Genomic DNA, 23,965 nt, shown 5'->3' on the forward strand with positions numbered 1-23,965 from the left:
TGAGGAAGGGGGAAGCCTCCGAAAGCTTGTGAATTTAAAATAAAATTGCTGGACTATAACTTGGTGTTGTAAAATTGTTTACAATTGTCAACCCCAGTCCATCACCGGCATCTCCACATCATGACTATAATGGAAATGCACATATAAACTCATCATTCTGATTTACCAGACTGATTCCCGGGATGGCAGGACTGACGTATGAGGAGAGATTGGGTCGACTAGGCCTTTATTCACTAGAGTTTAGAAGAATGAGAGGTGATCTCATCGAAACATATAAAATTCTAACAGGGACTAGACAGACTAGATGCAGGGGGGATGTTCCCGATGGCTGGGGAGTCCAGAACCAGGGGTCACAGTCTCAGGATACGGGGTATGCCATTTAGAAGCGAGATGAGGAGAAATTTCTTCACTCAGAGGGTGGTGAACCTGTGGAATTCTCTACCACAGAAGGCAGTGGAGGCCAAGTCATTAGATGTATTCTAGAAGGAGCTAGATAGATTTCTTAATGCTAAAGGGATATGGGGAAAAAGCGGGAACAGGGTACTGAGTTAGACGATCAGCCATGATCATTTTGAATGGCGGAGCAGGCCCGAAGAGCCTAATGGCCTACTCCTGCTCCTATTTTCTATGATTCTCTGATTTCACAAGCTGGCCACGGGTCACAACACCATGGCTAAATTTACCCTTTGTGTCATTAAAGTTTTCACTTGACGACCTTAGCCTCTCCTAAGAGCCTGGGCTGGGAGTTGATATTTTTGCCCGTGGCTGTGAGCTGAATTAGGATTATGCCACCTGGACATGTGCAGCGTACCCAATAAATTGACTTGAGTGGATTGGAAGGTGGGGGCAGGGTGTATAATGGCCAGTCGATCCGGCAACACCCATTTTCCCGCACACAACCCCCAGTTCAATTTCAGCCCCTGAACGAGAAACAGCAGCGTTATGACTGAATGGGAAGTGGAATTCCCCTCGCACCCCACCAAAACACACACACACACAATCAGCACAGGAGATCAATTAATATTTATAAAACCTTATGTCTGCGCGCAATTCTTTTCCCGACTTTGGCGATAGTGTGAAGCAGGTGATATCGGATGAGCTGTTTACACCTCTCCCGATTTCCCTGATTACCATTCGCCAGCACCGATTGTGCTGATGTGGTTTTGTTATCAACTGGACCTTTTCTATGCATTGTTTGACTGAATATCTAAAGTTGTTATGATCTGGAATGCGCTGCCTGAAAGGACGGTGGAAGCAGATTCAATAGTAACTTTCAAAAGGCAATTGGATAAAAACTTGAAAAGGAAAAATTTGCAGGGCGATTGGGGAAAGAGCAGGGGGAGTGGGACTAATTGGATAGCTCTTTCAAAGAGCCAGCACGGGCACGATGGGCCAAACGGCCTCCTTCTGTGCTGTAAGATTCTACGATCATTCGTGGGATGATACGCGCCAGGGATTTACTGTGTGGAAACTTGACGTCCAAAAAAAGAGAACAGAACATTGTACTGGGAGCTGGAGACAAATTTAAGCAGTGGCTTTTTTTCCAAACAACGATGACCAATCTGATATCGCTCGTTTTACACTAGCGGCAAAAAGTTAAACCCGAACGGGGTGATTTTAACCCCCAAGAACGGGTGGGTCGGGGGCGGGCGGGAGTTGAAAATAGTTGTTTTTTTTTTGGTCGCAACCGCAAAATTTTCAGACTTTGCGTTCCCGGTGGGAAGCCTGGACTTTTACGCGTCCAAGTTAAACACGGAAATAAAGCCGGGCGACCCGTAAAACAACTATTTTCAACTCCCACCCGCCCCCAACCCACCTGTTCTTGGGGGTTAAAATCAACCCCTAAGTGTTTTGATGGGTTTTAGCACAGAATTAAAAACATCAAGAGTTGTGGGGGGGTGGGGGTAGAAATTTGCCCTGAGTGATAGCACAAAAACAGGCAGGATCACGTGGACCACCTGTTACACGCCCCGCCCGATGGTACGTCCCATTGACGTTAATAGATCTGACTATGGTGCAGGCCATACAAAAGGCGGCTGATATGGTTCTGCCCATCTTTGCCTATTGTCCAGGCCGGATTTCTACCCCCAAAGATTTTGCTTAACTATAATTAATTCGTTTGAGCTCATAAATTTAAATACTTCCACCTAGGCCATTATTTTTTTCATTCTGTGGATGCAGCGATAAAATCAGTGTAAAGCCAGGAGATTTGAGATCGCCATTGGTTTAACTGGAGGGGGGAGCTTTGATAACCATTTTTGTTATCAGTTTTGGGGGAGGGTATTCGGAGAGCGATGCAGTGCCATTAGGTAGGGAGTTCCAGGATTTTGACCCATCGACGATGAAGGAACGGCGATATATTTCCAAGTCGGGATGGTGTGTGACTTGGAGGGGAACGTGCAGGTGGTGTTGTTCCCATGTGCCTGCTGCTCTTGTCCTTCTAGGTGGTAGAGGTCGCGGGTTTGGGAGGTGCTGTCAAAGAAGCCTTGGCAAGTTGCTGCAGTGCATCCTGTGGATGGTATACACTGCAGCCACGGTGCGCCGGTGGTGAAGGGAGTGAATGTTTAGGGTGGTGGATGGGGTACCAATCAAGCGGGCTGCTTTGTCCTGGATGGTGTCGAGCTTCTTGAGTGTTGTTGGAGCTGCACTCATCCAGGCAAGTGGAGAGTATTCCATCACACTCCTGGCTTGTGCCTTGTAGAAGGTGGAAAGGCTTTGGGGAGTCAGGAGGTGAGTCACTTGCCGCAGAATACCCAGCCTCTGACCTGCTCTTGTAGCCACAGTATTTATGTGGCTGGTCCAGTTAAGTTTCTGGTCAATGGTGACCCCCCAGGATGTTGATGGTGGGGGATTCGGCGATGGTAATGCCGTTGAATGTCAAGGGGAGGTGGTTAGACTCTCTCTTGTTGGAGATGGTCATTGCCTGGCACTTGTCTGGCGCAAATGTTACTTGCCACTTATCAGCCCAAGCCTGGATGTTATCCAGGTCTTGCTGCATGCGGGCACGGACTGCTTCATTATCTGAGGGGTTGTGAATGGAACTGAACACTGTGCAATCATCAGCGAATTGATCAGTGTAATTTACCAAATTCAGACAAAATCTTCTGCCGCAGATTGTCCCCTTGTGGCTGATGAAGGAAACAGAATATTCTTAAACACAGAAACTGATGCAGGATTTACTTTTTCAACCGTACAGCACGATCTAAAATATTTATTAACATTGAGAGATTCAGACATTTAGAAAACAAAATATGGTTGTATATCACTTCCCACCTGGCCATGAATGTCACACAGGATTGCAGATGAGATGATGGTCTAATTATATTGGTGAAAACAATGCAAGGAGAGACTCCACTGATAGCTTAGGGAATACAGGCAGTGGGTACATGGACCATACAGGCCAGATCAACCCCTTTTGCCATTCCTGCTCTTTGCTTAGTTGGCTGATCTGAACCAGAGTGGCAGCCAGGGCACGATATTTGGACTCACCGGCCCTGGACCCAGAAGGTGAAATTTTTATCCAGTGACGTTTGCGGGAAAGTGTGGTTGTCCAGTAAGGAGACGGTCACATTTGGACGGCTTCAAATTGCTTGGCTAAGTTCACCGTCAAGGCTGAGACATCAACAATTGCCATTTGTTCATGGGGGCATTGCGAGGTGCAATTTTAACCTAACCTGCCCGCCGGGTGCAACCCTGGTTTTACACCCCGCCCGATTTTACTCTTAACGGAGAGATCCCACGGGGTTTCCTGCCCTGCCAGTTAGCTTAAAATTACCACTCCGTCTATCCTATTGTTAAATATCAAACCAATTTCTACTGGTTGTATTTATTGTGAATGGGAATGAGAACCATATCACACAGTTTGATTCTAAAAAGACTAAATGAAACAAGAAGAAATGAACATCACTTGTGTCACCCGCAGGAAGTGTTGATAAGGAAGTGCTGGTGAAAAATCTATGTGTTTCTGGTATTGTTTTCTTTCTTTTTATTTAATAAATAATAAATTGTCCGTGGTGTTACAACAACAACTTGCATTTATATAGCACCTTTAACGTTGTAAAACGTCCGTAGTAAATCAGGAGGGAGCGATTACCAAACCAAATTTGACTCCGAGCCGCATAAGACGACATTAGGACAGGTGACCAAAGGCTTGGCCACAGAGGTAGGTTTTAAGGAGTGTCTTAAAGGAGGGGAGAGAGGTGGAGAGGTTTAGGGAGAGAAGTAGGGCCCAGGCAGCTGAAGGCACGGCCGTGGAGGGATTAAAATCGGGGATGTGCAAGAGGCCTCAATTGAAGGAGTGCAGAGATCTCGGAGGGTTGTAGGGCTAGAGGCTACAGAGATACCATTACCCAGTTAACGGATGTAGTTTTTTTGTCTGAAGTCAGATTAAACGAGACCAGGAAGCAGCGGTGACATTGAACTATAATAGCCCGGTGCAGATATCTGGTTTCTCATTTTCCGGTGGCAGGAAAAGAGTCAGAATTCTGAACAATCAGAAAGTTTCTTTCAATCCAAAACAGGCTCTAACACAAATCATTCTGACAGAAACATTACCCTAGAGTTTTGCATTCCAAGTCACACAAGCCGATGATACATCCTGGCCGGTTTTGGCCATTTAGGCCGTTTTTAAGGGGCCCCACCCAAGTTACAACGAGAGGTCGCGAGATCCTGGGGTAGATTTGCAACTTGCCCCAGGCATAAAACTGGCGTTACCAATCGGCCGCCCTCTATATAAACCGCCTGCTTTTCATTTCCATTGGCTTAAATGAGTTACACCACCAATTATAGACCCAGGTAATTAAAATCTACCCCAATGGTTGTTATTTGGACTCACAATCAAGAGATATTGCACCCCAATTGCAGATTTATTGGTCATACATTAAGTGACATAAAAATAAGCTAACATCTTGATGAGTTTACCTCTACCTCCATTGTTTTGAACTTGCCAAGGCTGTACAGCAGTTTCTTTTTATTCCTATTAACCTTTCAAACAATTTTTGTTGGTGAATTTGTCACCCCATTATCCTTGCAGCCTTCCATCCCTGTTGATCCCGAAAACCTGTTGGTATTGCCCTGGATTGACTCCTTCGACATTCTGTTCCTCGGACTTTGGTGGGTACATTAAATCCAAATGGTCCACTAGTAAACCGCCTGCATGCTACCCCGTTCCAGATTCCAGCTCATCTATCCCTCCGACCTCCACTGGGTCCTTGTCCTCCAGCATGTACACCTGGAATTTCCATAGGACTGTCGATGGAAGAGCTGGGAAAAGTCTGGGAAATGGCGTATACAGCAGAAAACTGGGTTTACATTATTTCCTGGGAATTCCGCCAGTTTTCTGCCATAACTATGTTGCTGCATGGAATGTCATGGTTGGATTTATCGCTATCACTCACCCTGCAGTGTGGACCATCCACAGGATGCACTGCAGCAACTCGCCAAGGCTTCCTCGACAGCACCTCCCAAACCCGCGACCTCTACCACCTAGAAGGACAAGGGCAGCAGGCACATGGGAACAACACCACCTGCACGTTCCCCTCCAAGTCACACACCATCCCTACCAGGACATAATTCGCCATTCCTTCATCGTCACTGGGTCAAAATCCTGGAACTCCCTCCCCAACAGCCCGGTGGGAGAACCTTCACCACACGGACTGCAGCGTTCACGAAGAAGGCCCCCCGCCATCTTCTCAAGGGGCAACTAGGGATGGGCAATAAATCCCGGCCTTGCCGGCGGTGCCCACATCCCAGAATGAATTCTTTAAAATGACCAGTTCTGAAAATTGTGACTTCAAATCCCACAGAGGTTCTCCTAGTCGCCCTCCCTTAACTCCAGTGGAACTTGTGGAAACCCCTAAGAGGTGGCATGGCCATTTACATGAATTCTGGCGAAGTTCCACCGTCTCCAGCCACAGTTACGATGGGAGACCAGGAGAACCCCATGGAAATTTCCTGAGCACCAACGCATTTGTGTTATCAATTTGCCAGCGAGTTGAGAATTGGCCTCCGTGTGAAAGTCCACATATAATCATAATGTGGGGCTCTCCCAGAAGATGGTACTGGGCTCTGGTTCAGCCTCCAACCAGATGGTGTGACTGCTGAAAAAATAGTTTGGTAATAATATTTGGGGATATTCATGGCCCATAGTCTACTCCAGTGTTAAATTGTGATTACTTTCCATGTTTCACCTTTTTTGCTATAATACCCAAGTATAAAGAAGACAGCAATGTATCAATGTCTAATATTCTATCCAACTCACATCAAGGGGGTGATTTTAACCCCCAAGGACGGGGGGGGGGGGTTGGGGGCGGGAGCTGAAAATAGTTGTTTTTTTGGGTCGCGACCGCAAAATTTTCAGACTTTGCATTTCCAGTGGGAAGCCTGGACTTTTACACACCGACATTAAACCCGGAAATAAAGCCGGGTTGCGGTCACCACCCGAAAAACAACTATTTTCAACTCCCACCCGCTCCCCAACCCACCCGTTTTTCGGGGTTAAAATCACCCTCCAAGTGTCACCTAGATGACTGGCTGATGTTGACAGTGAAAAATGGTTCATTAACTAGAGCTAACAATTTTCATTTTGATGATAGGAACATTTACAAAAAATGTTTACGATCCATAAAGTTAGAAATTAGTCTTGTGCATTAGCTCTAAACGGGTGGTATTGTATTAACCGCCCGCCTTCAATGGAACCAAACGTTAAACGAGCCGTATAACAGCCGGCCAACGCGATATCACCTGTATAGCATCCAGGTTAATTTTGTAATTATGTAAATACCTCCCAATCAACAGAGAGATTCACAACCTCAGCTGAAATAGTTCTAAGGGCATTACCACATTGTGTTTGTTCACATCAATGCTAAAATAAGGATAAAGCTTCTCCACGAATGTGTCGTTGAACATGTGAATATGTGAAAAGTCTTCAGCATCATAAAACGACAACTGTCCTTTCTCCTAGTCGAGGTAAATGCCTGTCTTTTCCAGGTTGAGATCGGGGTTGATGATGGTTTTCTGATTCCCGTAAGCCCAGTAATTCTTTCCGGTTTCATGTCGTATGGTCCAAAATCCATGGTCCGGCTTCATCGTTACACACACCTTCCTGTTAACCGATGCCGAAAAACCAATCAGTGTCTTTGCTGACGTTTACCTCCCAGTAATGTATTCCTGAGTTAAAGCCAACTGAAGCAACAACACTGAGGTAGTTGGTAAACCTCGCAGGGATATCCGGCAACTTTAATGGGTCCGTACAAAATGTTAGTTTTGTTCCATCACATGATATTGGATTTGCTGTTCTTGGGTCGAAACGTAGTGCGGATGGAACTGTAAGGATTGGATATAAGTTAGACATTTATATTCTCTTTAAACATAAGAATATGGGCGAGCAGGGGATGGGATAAGTCTTTTTCTGCCTGTCAAGTTAGTTCCTTATACACAGATTTTAAGGTGTCAAGACCAAGGGTGCAGAGGAGATTTACTGGAATGATACCAGGGAAGAGGGACGTTAGTTCCGCGGAGAGAGAAAAGAATTTGTGATCGTTCTCCTTAGAGCAGAGAAGGTTAATCGAGGTGTTCAAAATTATGAGAGGTTTTGATCGAGTGAATAAGGGGAAACTTTTTTTCAGTGGCAGGAGGGTCAGTAACCAGAGGACGCAGACTTAAGATAATTTGCAAAAGAACCAGGGGGGAGATGAGAATTTTTTCGAGTTGTTATGATCTGGAATGCGCTGCCTGAACGGGCGGTGGAAGCAGATTCAATAGTAACTTTCAAAAGGGAATTGGATAAATACTTGAAAAGGAAAAATTTGCAGGGCTATGGGGAAAGAGTGGGACTAATGGGATAGATCTTTCAAAGAGCCAGCACAGGCACAATGGACCGAATGGCCTCCTTCATTGTTATATGATTCTATGTGGGCAATTTTAAGGATTACCCCCTATAATTCTATGATTTTTATCTTTACCACCTGGGCTTTAAGCAGCATGTGGGCAGAGGACAGATGGGTAAATCTGTCAGAGTGGTCAGAGCCAGAGAGCCAATCTTAACCTAAACCCGCCTGGTCAGAACAGGGCCGGTTTGGGTCAAAAGTCCGATTTACACCCAGCAGGATTTTAGCTCGATGGACTTCATTTACGCGTAAAAATGGACCATAAATTGGGTATCCGACTCAAACCAGTCCAGTTTACTCCAGGCGGAATAGGCATGGATTAGAGAAAGAAACAGTGTGAAGACTGATATGGTGGAACAGCCACCCAACTAAAGACAAGTCAAGAAATGTCCTTGCTGGCAATTGACTTCCTATTGCACAGATACTAATTGGGTTTACTCAAAGCCCGGGAAAAGTATACGTCAGAAAATTAGCTTTGAATTGGTGAACAACAAATGGGCAGAGTCGGTCTACGAAACAAAGATCGATCAAATACAGGGAAATCACACATCACTACACAATGATCGATGCAAGCTCGAGCTCTGGTGGGAGAAAGCTCACACCTCATTGAGGTGAGCAAAGGCACGAAATCATTGTAGGGAAATGGCTGTTCCAAAGCCAGTTTGTTTTAAGGGGTGTTGGAATGGCGGACAGAGACGAATCAATCTTTCTGCATTAGATAAATTTCGGTCGGCATGTCCAGAGTATGTGGAAAAGGTAATATAAAGGAACTACACTTTGGCCGTGTAAGGGGTACAGTCTGAAGAGCTCGTGCCTAGGCTTGACTGTATCCGACTTATCGCACTGTAACAATGAAATAAAGGCAGGACAGGAAACAAGAAGTCTGCCTGTCATTTTACCCGATGGATTTAACTTCAGTTAAAATCGGGGTTACCAGAACCCGACTGATTATCCTCCAAGGGAAATTAATAAAAGGACAACCCGTTACCGACTTGTGATACTTCCACCAGATTACTCTTCCCGTCTCCACCGAGGCGACGCTTAACGCCAGGCAGTGACGACAAAACTCTGCCTCCGTGTACTATCTATCCTATCATGGAATCTGCCCCTCCTCACGTTGTTTAAGACATTTGGGGCCATCGCATGGACCGTTGGAAGGAAGGTGCCTCACAGAGGCGCATGGGTGGCAAAAATGATTTTCCCAAGGCAGCACAGAATGTGTGAGAGCGAACGTGCCACTCGGTTTTCTTACTGCATTATTCGCAAGAGAAAATTACGCAGGATGTAAAACAGGCTTCTGATTCACTATCACTTGTTTCGCACTGTGGCTGAAGACCAATTTCACCCCTTAAATTGTGTCCATTTCTATCTATAATGGGGGAGAATTTAGATAATGGGCAGGGAAGCAAAAACAGTATCAGTTGCTTGTGACGACTTCGATAGCACTGAATATTGGGCAAGAAAAGCAATTCCAATCAAGCCCCATTATATTATTTAACAAACCTTTCACCTGCACCTCCTGCCTATAAAATATTATTCCCTCTTCCCACTTTTTATATCAACTTTTTCATTTAGAAATCCCTTTTTTATGAAACTGCCCCCATAATTTGTCACACTGTAAATAAAAACCTTCTTGCTCAGTTTTGCATCACCAAGCTACTTGGCTTGCTAAAAAATGTATCATTGCCTCCTTGCTCTTGTGCTCTAGTCCTCTAATTATAAGACTGAAAATGCTGTTGGCCTCATCTACTTCCACTCTTGCTTTCAAGGAAATATGCATTTGAACCCCTGGGATTTCTCTGCTGCTCCCCACCCTTCAATACCTTGTCCTGGGGTGACCATTCCCATCCCTTACATTGCTTTCCAAAATGTATTAACTCTTACTTCTCCACAATAAATTGCATTTGCAGCATGCCTGTCACTTCTGTTAACCTGTCTACGTCCCCCTGAAGTCTTTTGCAGTTCCCTCGTCATTTGCCAAAAAAACCCCTCCTTCTGTTATCATGAAATTTTGAAATTATGTTCCCTACAATCGAGTGATCATTATGCTCGGTGAAGCTAATTCTAGCACAGCACTGATTCCTATCATCAGGTTTAATATGTCCCAGTGAAAAATCCGCTGGGTTAGAAATTGGGCCATCCAGCGCCCGTTGTTCTGGTGCTACGCGGCCTCTCGCAGTGCCAAGATGGCATCTTGGCTGTGCACGCACGTCTCTAGCGTGACGTGCGCCAGACGCCATCTTGGTATAGTATTAGCGCAGGCGCAGAGGTCGAACACCGGCCGCATGTAAGGTAAGGAGAAAATGCATACAATCAGTGTGCGATGCTGATTTAAAGGGACACACGCCATTTTGGAACTTAACGCTCAACTCAACGTCTTAACCACGACCAGCTGAACATGTCTTAGAGTGCCTGGAGGACCCCCCACCAGCGCTATTTAAAGGGACCAAGCAGGATTTACAGATGGATTATTGCTTCTGGCTGCTGATGCATTTGTAACTGTTTTTGGAGGTCTCCTATACTTGAATACTAGGACGAGGGGACATAGCCTAACATTTAGAGCCAGGACGTGCAGGAGTGAAGTTAGGAAATGCTTCTACACGCAAAGGTTGGGAGAAGTTTGGGAAGCTCTTCTGCGAACGGCAATTGATGCTAACTCAATTGTGAATTTTAAATCCGAGATTGACAGATGCTTGTGAACCAAGGGTATTAAGGGATATGGGGCTAAGGCGGGTATATGGAGTTAGGTCACAGGTCAACCATGATCTCACTGAATGGTGGAACAGGCTCGAGGGGCTAAATGCCACTGACACTTGCTGCCTCATGATGTGCGCCACCTTCTCCTACAAGGAAGTGAGACTTGTGTCTGGGTGATGTGCTTGTCATGGTTGAATAGCTGCCAGTGTGTGTGGCCTGTGAGTTGTGGGTCGGCAGCTTGCAACAGTGGTAATGTGTAAGGGTGAGAGGAAGCATCAGATTGGAAGAGTTGAGTACTGATTGAAAGAGTTTATGGGTATGTGGGTGATGGGGGTGTAGTGTGTGGTGCAGTTGGTAGGAGACACTACTTGACAGTTGATCTCACTCACCTTGACCACTCATGTCAAAGCATTGAACTTCTTCCTGCACTGCATCCATGTTTGTGGTGCTATACACTTGGCATTGATTTCATCCCCTACTGCCTCCCACTGCATTTTGAGTATATGTCTGGAGGGCCTCTTGCCCCCCGCCCCCCCTGTGGATATAGGATGTCCCTCCTTCTGTCCACCTCTTGCACCCAAGGTCTCGAGTGCATCAGCAGAGAACCTTGATGCATGCTCTCTCGCAGGCCTGGTACAAACTCAGATCGGCAGATTGGTGAGGTCTGGTGTGCAGATTGGAGCATTTGGGATTTAGTAGTGTGCAACCTTTATTCAATGTTTTAATATAACTCAGTTTGTAAACGCAGAGACGGGACCTGCATTTGTGTTTTACGTGTGCGATGTCTAATCTCCATTCAGACTCTGTGCAGACAGCAGACTGTTATTTTCAGCAAATGACAGGTACCGGCTACCTTTCAACATCCTCCCTTTAACTGATTCGGGCTCCCCCTGCTGGTGGAAGGTGCGCATTTCCTTGAATCCTCGTATCAGGCCTGGTTTTTAACGTTGCTGTCAGGCCGGACGAATGTCTCATCCTGTCCGCGCAGGAATCACCAGGCACAGACTTGTCGTGGATCGCGCTACCCGCGCCCAATTATTGGCCTTGTCCAATTTAACTGCTGCTATGTCTTTCTCTGGAAGCTCGTTACCAAAGATTTGATAAATAACAGCAGATTTGTTTCGCCAATGAGACTCCGCTCGTCTTTTGGAAGAGCTGGTGGGAGATAATTATCAGCCAAGAGGCAATTGGAATTTTCTGAGACCCCCACGCCATTGGAGAGTTTCAATGGGCCATTTTCCCCAATTAGACACTTACGGTTTTCCGGTAAGCTGCCGGCTGCACACAGAAGCCCCATCTGGTGGCGCGGTGTCGCAGACAGTTCTGCCTTCGATTTGGTTCGACTCGTGCTGAATACATATCGACCGAGGGCTTAGAAAGGGGCATTCTTCTACTCTCAACACACAAGGCAGTACGGAAGAAATAACTCTCCCTGGTGGCGCCAAAATCGGACATGGGCAGGGATGCAAAACAGGCGGAAACACTTTTGCCGCCCGTTGTACGACACAAATAATATTCAGCGCTTCAAGTCAGTGGAACCGAATACCGAGCAGTGCGCATAACAGGCGTCCCGTGTGGTAACACGGGGCATCCCCACTCATGTCCAGTTTACATCCTCAGTAAACCAGTGAAGGCGAAACCAAGGGGGTGATTTTAAATCCCAAGAACGGGTGGGTTGGGAGCGGGTGGGAGTTGAAAATAGTTGGGTTTTTTGGGTCGCAACTGCAAAATTTTCGGACTTTGCATTCCCCAGTGGGAAGCCTGGACTTTTACGCGCCCGAGTTAAACCCGGAAATAAAGCATATCCCTTTAAGAAACTTTGCACGAAACGTAACGAAGCACTTATAATCGAGGCGAAGAGAAATCATAACGTTAAATTAACCAGATTTGATGATACTCTTCATCTGTTTCCAGGTTCGATACTGGAGAGGGCCAGAAAATTCATCCAAATTGCAAGTTGGGCTATTCAAAAGTGGATCATACACTGCTTCAGATCTGTAATATACAAAAATCACTGGGTTGAAATCTTTAGGAAGAAATTAAACAATAACATGATGCTGATATATTTTATCTACTTCCTTACCAAACTTCTCCCTATGTGACTTTTCTGTGCTGAAGACTTTGGGCTCCGAAATTACAAAGCCGTACTGCGCTGCTAGTTTGCTTCAGCCTCTGTTTCAAATGTCGTATCGTGGTAATTTTGTGATATTACTGTGGCACTTCTTTGTTACAACCCCCGCCAAAGCTCCCCCTTCCCTTGCAGGGGACTGGAAATTATCAGCAGCACATTCCCGCTTCCCCGTACCTGGCCCTGGATGTCTGTGGCATGCAGTTATACTTAAGTTGGCAGTAAAATGGGCAGAACTGCCTAACTTCTGACTGAAAATTGCATCCTGCCCGTCCCACCTCTCCTGCTAACTGGCGAAGCAACACAAATGTCCACATCGTTGTAGGCAATGGCCGATTGCAAAAAAAAAATTGCCATATAATTTATGCTGTCACTGCAGCAACTCGCCAAGGCTTCTTCGGCAGCACCTCCCGAACCCGCGACCTCTACCACCTAGAAGGACAAGGGCAGCAGGCACATGGGAACAACACCACCTGCACGTTTCCCTCCAAGTCACACACCATCCCGACTTGGAAATATATCGCCGTTCCTTCATCGTCGCTGGGTCAAAATCCTGGAACTCCCTTCCTAACAGCACTGTGGGAGAACCGTCACCACACGGACTGCAGCGGTTCAAGAAGGCGGCTCACCACCACCTTCTCAAGGGCCATTAGGGATGGGCAATAAATGCTGGCCTCACCAGCGACGCCCACACCCCATGAACGAATAAAAAATAAAATTCAAAGCCGCTAAAAGGCACTGTGCTAGATCATTATTTTCAGAGTAGATTGGTCCACCCTGGGCTAAGAAGGAATGAACCAATGGTAGGGGTGTTTGGTCGGCCTTAACACCCCTACGGGTGAAAACCAATCAGACTTCCCGCTCCTGATTCCATTCATAGAATGTACAGCACAGAAACAGGCCATTCGGCCCAACAGGTCCATGACAGTGTTTATACTCCACACAAGCCTCCTCTTCACTCCCTACTTCATCTAACCCTTTCAGTGCAAAATGGCCGATATTGAAGTAGCCCCCCATTTATACACTACTTTTCAGGCCTTGGCATCAACGGGGCCCTGCAAGCAGCCGATAGCTTCTCGGAGAAGCACTGGCCGCGATTTTCCGCCTGCCGCCACCGATAACGCAAGTTAGAAGAAAAGTCACCTGCGATCTCTGATAAGCTACCCGCGGTTTTGGAGGTCGGGCTGATATTTTGTTCTCAATGGGCACCCCGCACCAAGTGCATTTAACGAGTAAAAGCAATAATCGTAACACCCTACCGATTTTAAAAATGTTTAATTTTTTTTGACAACAAAATAACATACTTGGATAGTAATGTGTATGATGTTGCATGGATTGTAACAAGGCCTCTGACCAAATTCTGAAGGAAGAGGGGTTACAATAGTGGGAAAGAAACATTTTTCAGATAGTAGGAGATTAGCCAGTTCTGCAATTTTCCTAATATGGCAGCAATACTTAGAATTGATCCTGACTGCCTAATCAAAATATAACAGGCCGAGGGAGGACAATTGGGCAAATAAGTTAGATATTTGAAAGCAGACGCAATTCAAAGGTTTCACGCTGGCATTAAATGGCAAATGGCCAGTAAAGGAAAACGATTAGGGAATAGGATTTCCGCGGAATGAGTCCCGACCTCCCGCGGTAACGTCAGCGGGAACTCCAAATATATATTACTGAACCCTAAATATATATTACTGAACCCTAAATATATATTACTGAACCCTAAATATATATTACTGCACTCCAAATATATATTACTGCACTCCAAATATATATTACTGCACTCCAAATATATATTACTGAACCCTAAATATATATTACTGCACTCCAAATATATATTACTGAACCCTAAATATATATTACTGCACTCCAAATATATATTACTGAACCCTAAATATATATTACTGCACTCCAAATATATATTACTGAACCCTAAATATATATTACTGCACTCCAAATATATATTACTGCACTCCAAATATATATTACTGCACTCCAAATATATATTACTGAACCCTAAATATATATTACTGAACCCTAAATATATATTACTGCACTCCAAATATATATTACTGAACCCTAAATATATATTACTGAACCCTAAATATATATTACTGCACTCCAAATATATATTACTGCACTCCAAATATATATTCCTGAACCCTAAATATATATTACTGCACTCCAAATATATATTACTGCACTCCAAATATATATTACTGCACTCCAAATATATATTACTGAACCCTAAATATATATTACTGCACTCCAAATATATATTACTGAACCCTAAATATACATTACTGCACTCCAAATATATATTCCTGAACTCCACAGCCTTTTGAGGGAGAGGGTTCCCGATTTCTTTTACCCTTTGTGTGGAAAAGTGCTTCCCTATCGAATCATTTTAACATTTTAAACACTCCGATCAATCGCCAGTGAACTGATGACTTCCATCTAAGCCAAGTTGTTGTTACCGATTCCATACACACAATTCTCTCGTCATTAAATCAATTTAAATTCTGTTCTCATTCCTAACTTTATATGCCTGTGGCTAATTGTTGAACACATTTTAACCACTCCAACCAAACCAACATTTACAACAACGACAACCTGCATTTATATAGCGCCTTTAATGTAGTAAAACGTCCCAAGGTGCTGCACAGGAGCGATTGTCACGCAAAATTTGACGCCGAGCCACATAAGGAGATATTAGGACAGGTGACCAAAAGCTTGGACAACGAGATAGGTTTTAAGGAGCGTCTTAAAGGAGGAGAGAGAGGTAGAGAGGGGGAGAGGTTTAGGGAGGGAATTCCAGAGCTTAGGGCCGAGGCAGCTGAAGGCACGGCCGCCAATGGTGCACGACAGTCTTAGCATTGAATCAGTTCATTCTTGGTCGTTAATCGTGTGATGTGTGTGTAAAATAGAAAATTGATGAATTAGGAAGTGAATTTGAGCAGATTGTGTAATTGGAGCCCACAGGGAAACAAATCTTACTTTCCACCTATTTCTGAGCAAGGGGACTGTCCCCTCACCCAGCGAGGGGTTGGAGAGATACCAGGGGTAATTTCCACCTAACTTGTTGGATGGGATGCCCATGGGATGGGGTGGACCATTGGTTTCACACTCCGCCCAATATTATTCTCCACTGACTTCAATGGAGAATAGAATCAGGTGACGTGTTTGCACCAGAATGCGTCAGTTTCCCGACGGGTGGGTTAGGTTAAAATTGCCCATCCGCCATCACTGGTTTTGTGCCACCCAACAAAATCGAATTTCACCCCCGAGAGCGTTAGCCAGAAATTGCGGGGTAGAATTTGGTCTCGCTTGGTAGTCCAAAATGGGCCGTATCGAATCCACCTCTTGTCACGCTCCCCCGCGATATTTCATTGCGTTGACCGCAACGGGACTGAGTATTGAGCGGGGCGCGTCACGGGTGGCCGCTGCGCTCACGCCCGTCTTACGCTTCCGTCCGTAGGCGAATTTTTATGCTCTACGCGTTAAATAAAGGGTCAGAAATAATTACAGCGCACAATGGGAAATAATTAGCTTCTAGAGATTGCTGTGCACAACATTCTTCAGAGACTCACCAACAAGTTCGAAATCTCCTTTCCCTGTGACATGCGAATTGTTGTCCACTCTCTCAGCTTCTCCTCCAGCAATGTAATCGAGCATTCCAGTGTCTCTTTTAAAACGCACAGGTCGGACTATGTTAAACTGGAAAACGATTTGTTTCTATCCAGAAATGGTCGTTGTGCATTGATTTTAGTCGGGGAACGAACTGGGAGGAGGCAATTTTAACCCAACTGGTACCTTGGGAAACTGACACGATCGGGTGCTACCCTGTCGATGTTAATGGAGGGTGATATTGGGCAGGGTGTAAAACCAGCGTTCCACCCGATCACGTGGGCATCCCGCCCGTTGAGTTAAGTTAAAATTAGGAACAGGAGAAGGCCATTCAGCCCCTCGAGCCTATTCCACCAACAAATTGGGTCATGATGGTCTATTAACTCAACTCTGTTGGTTTGCTTTGCTCCGCTATCCTTCAATACCCTCACTTAACAAAAATCTATCAGTCTCAGGTTTTGAAAGCTCCAAATGTCCCCCAGTATCCACAGCCTTTTGGGGGAACGCATTCCAGATTTCCATGAACCCTTTGCGTGGAAAACTGCTTCCTGATTTCACTCTGAACGGCCTAGCTCTAATTTTAAGATTGTGCCCCCAATGTTTTGGACTCCCCCACCAGAGGAAATAGTTTCTCCATGTCTACCTTATTGAATCACTTAATAATTTGAAATACCTCGATTTGATCACCCATCGACCCGTCTATACTCAACGGAATACAAGCCAAGTTGAAATGGATGAAGAGCAATATTGGACGGTGTGATGATTTAGGGTAAAATTACCCCTATGGGGTGTTTGACATCGCATCCAGGAAAACACATTTCATCCACATTAAATTTATAAATGCACCCTCAGAGTCTTAAAATCAACCCACAAACGCACAATGTTTGGTGATTGTTACTGTACGGTTGGCATTGAACAGAATTGATTTAATTGGATACTTCCTTAAAGGTGCTTTAATAGACACGCCTGGAAGTTCCGCAGAGTTTTCTCCAGCGAGAGATCGGCAGCCTTTAATTTAAAGCTGAAATTGCGGCTTGGGGGATTGAAAGCATCCCAGAGGGCGTTCAGGGGTACCAGACTGAACACATCAACGCAGGAGAAGTGATTTTATGCCCTAGCGTTCCCGAATTAAAATTAACGGTGGCAAATCTAGGGGCTGGATGTGGAATTCCCTGGCTGTTCGCACCCTGACTGCGTCAGGAAGCGCTGAGACGGAACTCCACCAGGGGTCGGATTGTAGGAGAGGGTTCGAGCGGGACCTTCCAAAACCGAATCAAAGTCGGCTTAAGGGGAGGGGGGGGATTTTAACCTCCAAGAACGGGCGGGTTGGGGGCGGGTGGGAGTTGAAAATTGTTGGGTTTTTTGGAGTTGCAGCCCCAAAATTTTCGGACTTCGCATTCCCAGTGGGAAACCTGTACTTTTACGTGCCGACGTTAAACCCGGAAATAAAGCCGGGTTGCGGTCGCGACCCAAAAAACAACTATTTTCAACTCCCGCCCGCCCGCCCCCAACCCGCCCGTTCTTGGGGGTTAAAATCACCCCCTAAACGCGCACAGGTGATATCATTAAAACCTACAAGGTTCTTATGAACAGCACCCATTAGTAGAAGTCGGTACTCCCTATACATTACCTTGCATTCCTTAAAGGCGTCTTCTTTCGGTACGCAAGTGTGGCCTTTGTGATCCCTGGAGAGCGCACAAATCAAACAAGCCGGCTGCTTGTCGTCCCGGCAGAACAGTTTCAGGCTTTCTCCATGTCTGACACATTGGAGGCTGTCAGCCCGCGTTCGAATATGAGCACGGAGCTCCTGCACGTCGACTATAACGTTCGCCAGCTGCAGGTTAGGGTAAAGCGAATCCTCCTCGAGCGCTGCTCGGCATTGCGGGCACGATATCTGCTCCGATTCTTCTACCAGTCTTAATATGCAGACTCTGCAGAAATTGTGGCCGCATCTTAGCAGCACAGGGTCTTGATAAACATCCAGGCAAATGGAACAAGTTAAATCTCTGTCTAGATTAGTAGCCATTTCTGAGCCTTCCTCCGAAGTCGGTCGAAGTGTTTGGTGTCTGCGAACGCTGTTTAAAAATGTCAATTTGCTTCCTGTTTACTGGGAGGGAAATTTGCACTGAATAGTACCTGGCGATGTGCCATCTTTATGTAACCTTAATGGTATCTAGATATTATGCACACGTATTGTATCTAAGAAATACGTCAAAGATAGAGTTTGGTCAATTACGTATTCACGGATACGGTTAATTCCAGCAAAATAGGAATGAGAGTAGGCCATTCAGCCCCTCAAACCTGTTCCGCCATTCAATTAGATCATGGCTGACTTGTATCTTAACTCCATCTACCTGCGTGGGTTCCGTAACCCTTAATACCCTGGCCTGACAAAAATCTACCAATCTCACTTATGAAATTTTCAGTTGACAGCATTTTGCGGGGGGGAGAGTTCCAGATTTCCACTCCCCTTTGTGTGAAGAAATGCTTCCTGGCACCACCCCTGAACGGCCTGGCTCTAATTTTAAGGTTATGCCCCCTCTTGTTCTGGACTCCCCCCACCAGAGGAAATAGTTTCTCTCCATTCACCCTATCAAATCCTTTAATCATCTTAAACACCTCAATTAGATCACCCCTTAATCTTCTATACTCAAGGGAATACAAGCCAAGTCTATGCAACCTGTCCTCATAATTCTGGTGAATCTGCACTGCATCCCCGCCAAGGCCAGTATATCCTTCCTGAGGTGCGGTGCCCAGAACTGAACGCAGTTCTCCAGATGGTGTCTAACTAGCGCATTATATTAGAGTTGCTAAAATGAACATCATTTTTTTTAAACTTCTATTGTCCAATTATTGTCAAAAGTCGAGGCTTCCTGAAACCTGGGGGGGGGTAATTTTCACCAAACTCACCTGTGGGGAAAATGACGCGATCGGGTGTGACATTGGTTTTACATTGACTTCAACGGGGAGTAAAATCGAGTGGGATGTTAAACCAGCGTTGCACCCAATCCTGTGGTGAGTTAGGTTAAAATTACCTCGTTGATACCAAGACAGATGTCAGGTGTCAGCAGTGGCTCAGTGGGTAGCACCCTTGGCTCCAAATCATGAAGGTTGTGAGTTCAAGTCCCACGGACTAAAGCACATAAATCTAAGTTGACACCCTAATGCAGTATCGAGGGAGTGCTGCACTGTCGGAGGTACCGTCTTTCAGATGATCGTTAAACCAAGGCCCCATCTCCCCTTGCAGAAATGTCAGTGGATGTAGGATTAAGATCAGTGCACTCAGGATTGCTTGATAAATTACCCTGGGAAGCCCCACCCTTGGCGGGAAGCCTGGGGGAAATTCCGGCCTTTGATATCGAACCAAGAAACGTAATCATGTTAAGAACCCAGCGCCACATGATATCGGGCCTGATTTCCATTGGCGTTCAATAGCAAGGAACTCAACGACTTGGGTGAAAACCAAATGATAACAAGACACCTGATGGGATAGAAAACCGTCCCTGGGCAGTGTGCCATCGCCCTCCCCACCCGATATATCCCCGCCTGTTACACGCCCTGCCCGATATTCAATTCCATTGCTTTCAACAGAACTGCGGGCGGGGTGTGTAACGGTGGGACGAAGCCACCCCACTCTCCTTGCACTACCTGCTCTCCCCCCGCCGGTGAATTACCCCGATCGTTTTGGGGGTCTGAAGTTACTCGCTGTTTTACGCCCTTGAAAGGTGTGTGAAATAATCAAGGACATTTCATAGCAAATTCTGCTATTAATTGAGGTCAGGTGGATTTACCACTTTGTAAACCAAGTTGGCCAGCCGCACTGCCAAACCTAAGGCCAATGAAGCTTTTGTTAATTGCCAGCCTGTCAAAGCCAGCGGTATCTCAGTCGGCAGTTATACTGCAATAGAACTCGATATCCAGTGTGACGAATAAAGATTGGCAAATGTGCTCGTTTCGAATCCCCTGCCCGTGTTCAATTTCACCACAACGCTGTTTCCTTTCACCTCTCTGAATAGAGTCAGGGCCCACTGCACTCTCATGGAGAGCCCGCCAAGCTGCATCCGCCTTGATAGAGTGAATGCCCAGGGCAGATTACGCTCCCAGAAAAGAGATGGGTAGACGCGAGCAGCAGGCTGTGCAAATATTTAGCTATTAAGATAAAATCTCGTGCCTGCAACCCCCTGACACCCTGTAGGCATAGAGCTCTCTCCTGAATGGGAGCCTGGCCAAAACCAAACAATGTAAACAAGGTTGAGCATGGGTGGAACCCAACCTGAAGCTACCAGAGGGGGAAACTCCAGTGGACGTTTGCTTCTAAAACCCAATCTCGACCTGCTGCTAAAACCAGTTTCAATTCTTTTGATGTTGTGAGGCCATGTAACTGACCTCTGCTTTTTTCTCTCCCTCTCTAGGACGCGTTCCTTTATTTTGGAGGATTGAGACTCCGTGGGCATTATTCTCCAGTCGATCCGAGTAGGACATTCCGGAATGCTCTTTGATATGGCACAGTTCTGGGAGTCTTGGGCCAGCGTTCCCTGTTACAGGTTTCTGCCCTATAGAACGCAAATGTCCAGCAAACATTTGATTGACGCTAATGGTTAACCACTATTCTATTAACAACAAATCTGGTTCAGTGACAACACGGGAGGATGTAAACCAGCCAGAAGCTGCGAAACAAAATACAACTACTTAGTTCATAGTTTGCACAAGATTTATTGGTGTGCAAGAAACTTTGTTTTTGCTTAGTTTGCCTTCTTTTTGCCGACTTATGGCAGTCACTTTACGAGGTAAGGATCAATATGGGAAACCAGGACCTGTCCGATTATCTTTTTACCATGAAATCTTTGCGCTCAGCCAGCACCAGGGACACTTTCTCCGCTTTCACAAGTTAACCCAATTCGGCTGCTGCTGCTCGACGGCCGCCACGCGCCCCGAGGTACTGAAGGCCGCTGCCCTTCGCTCTCATTGCCCAGAAGTTGGTCCCACTGGCACTCTTTTCACGTGTAAGTCTGGACAATTGACGTCAGCAACCAATTCCATCCCGCATGGTGTCGCAGGCCAGTTCAGTATAGCAGCCCTCAGATGTCCACGTATTTACTTTTCCAGAAGGGATCGCTGGATCCGGAGCAGGAACACTAGTGGGGGGAGGAATTTGATAGGGGCCGTTTTTGGGCGTAGGTAGCGTGATGTGCTATTACCCCGCGCCCAGTGGCCCCTGCGCAGGGCAGGACTTACCTGCAATCAAGGCCTTGCACGTGGAGTCAATGCAATTCGCACTTTCCACCACCAGAGGGAGCGCAATCTCTTAAAGGGAGGATGTCTCTTAGAAATCTCTTAAAGGTAGCTGGTACCTGTTACTTGCTGAAAATAACAGTCTACTCTCTGCACGGAGTCTAAACAGAGATCAGACATCGCACACGTAAAACACAGATGCAGGTCTCATTCCTATGTTTGCACACTGATGAGTTATGTTAAATTGAATAAAGGTTGCGCACTACTAAATCCCACATCCTCCAATCTGCACACCAGACCTCACCAATCTGCCGATCTGAGTTTGTACCAGGCCTGCGAGAGAGTGTGCATCAAGGTTCTCTGCTGATGCACTAGAGGCCTTGGTGCAAGAGGTGGACAGAAGGAGGGACATCCAAATCCGCAGGGGTGGTGGGGAGGTGGGGCAAGAGGCCCTCCAGACGTATATAAAAAAGGCAGAGGGAGGCAGCGGGGGTCGAAGTCAATGCCAGGCACACAGCATCATGAACATGGATGCAGTGCAGGAAGAAGTTCAATGCTTTGACATGAGTGGTCAAGGTGAGTGAGGTCAACTGTCAAGTGGCGTCTCCTACCAACTGCACCACACACTACACCCCCATCACCCACATACCCATAAACTCTTTCCATCAGTACTCAACTCTTCCAATCAGATGCTTCCTCTCACCCTTATACATTATCACTGTTTCAAGCCGCCCACCCACAATTCACAGGCCACACACACTGGCAGCTATTCAACCATGAGAGGCACATCACCCAGACACACGTCCCGCTTTCTTGCAGGAGAAGGTGGCGCACATCATGAGGCAGCAAGTGGCAGTGACATTTAGCCCCTCGAGCCTGTTCCATCATTCAGTGAGATCATGGTGGACCTGTGACCTAACTCCATATACCCACCTTAGCCCCATATCCCTTAATACCCTTGGTTCACAGAAATCTATCAATCTCAGATTTAACATTCACAATTGAGCTCGCATCAATTGCCATCTGTAGAAGAGCGTTCCAAACGTCTCCCACCCTTTGCGTGTAGAAGCATTACCTAACTTCACTCCTGCACGTCCTAGCTCTAAATGTTAGGCTATGTCCCCGCGTCCTAGTATTGAAGTATAGGAGACCTCCAAAAACAGTTACAACTGTCTTGGCGGCCAGAGGCAATAATCCAGCCACTAACCTGTAAATCCTGCATGGTCCCTTTAAATAGCGCTGGTGGGGGGTCCTCCAGGCACTCTAAGACACGTTCAGACGGTCAGGGGTAAGACTGTGTGTCGAGTTGAGCGTTAAGTCCCAAAATGGTGTCTGTCACTTTAAATCAGCGTTGCACACTGATTGAAGCCATTTTCTCCCGACTTTACATGATTCCAGCGTTCGTTATCTGCGCCTGCGCTAACTCCTATACCAAGATGGCATCTGGCGCACGTCACGCAAGAAACGTGCGTGCGCATCCAAGACGCCATCTTGGATGTCGGAGAGGCCGTGTAGCGCCGAAACAACGGGCGCTACACGGCCCAATTTAGCGCCCTAGATGCGCTCACTGGTCTTTAGATCAGGAGCACCGAGACCAATTGCTGACTCCGCATGGACCAAAGCTGTCACCTGGGACCTTCCAGTTCCCATGGCTCAGTAGGACACGGGCCGTGGATTTGGATACTGAGTTATGGGGAGCGATATCAGAGTTCTGAGTTGGGTGCCGCCTTAATTGTCTGGGGAAGAAAAAGAACATTGAGGGGTTCATGTTAACCTAGCCCGCCCGCTGGGAACCCCACGGGATCGGGTGCAATGACAACCCACCCGATATTACCCCTATCTGCTACCACCTCGTTTTATCTACCACCCGAGAGTTGAAAGTTTCGCTCATTGGAGAAGAAACTGGATGCATAATGGGGGCAAAAATCACCAATTTCCCCCCCCACCAGCGCCAAGGGCACCTGAAATACGTCCAATGACATGTTGGTTTTGGCGTTATTCTGGCGCCCCTCACGAAGCCTAGAACAGGCGTAAGGCGCCTTGTACATGTTAATGAGGGGGTCTAACACCTGTTTCCACACTTGTCCCAGAAACTCATCAGTGAGAAGCAGAGCATGGGTGGGCTTCCACCGCTCAGAATTTTGCTTCCTTCTGCTGCCACAAAAGCTTGCCTCTTTGAAGGCCGACCGGAGAGGCACTGTAGGCATTGATTCGGCCCATATTGGTCTTCAGGAACTAAGGAATTGCCTCTGGATAGCTGATTGGCGTCCGCAGCTCTCTGGGGTTGTCCAGGTGAGGCCCGAGGCCCGGTTTGGGATGAACTTTGGGCCCCCTGCTTCTGACGCGAGCCGACTCGAGGCCAGAAAATGGGCCTGAGCCAGTCTTTCTAATTCGA

The 23,965-nt window shown here is 46.4% G+C and overlaps 1 protein-coding gene and 1 long non-coding RNA gene across 2 annotated transcripts in view; one reads left to right on the plus strand and one right to left on the minus strand.

Annotated features, from left to right (window-relative positions):
• LOC137304996 (uncharacterized) overlaps window positions 1-23,965 on the plus strand; it is a 59,796-nt gene that overhangs the window by 13,531 nt on the left and 22,300 nt on the right. Inside the window, 3 exon segments of the mRNA XM_067973768.1 lie at window positions 10,066-10,173; window positions 12,498-12,580; window positions 21,114-21,341. Coding sequence (XP_067829869.1) covers window positions 10,066-10,173; window positions 12,498-12,580; window positions 21,114-21,341 — 419 coding nt within the window.
• On the minus strand, window positions 3,192-16,394 carry LOC137305228 (uncharacterized). The gene is made up of 3 exons (XR_010958687.1): window positions 16,302-16,394; window positions 12,466-12,578; window positions 3,192-7,323 (listed from the first exon to the last, which is right to left on the minus strand). It is a non-coding gene; the product is annotated as an uncharacterized lncRNA (long non-coding RNA).

The sequence above is a fragment of the Heptranchias perlo genome, chromosome 39, assembly GCF_035084215.1.
Source record: "Heptranchias perlo isolate sHepPer1 chromosome 39, sHepPer1.hap1, whole genome shotgun sequence".
NCBI classification, from domain to species: Eukaryota; Metazoa; Chordata; class Chondrichthyes; order Hexanchiformes; family Hexanchidae; genus Heptranchias; species Heptranchias perlo.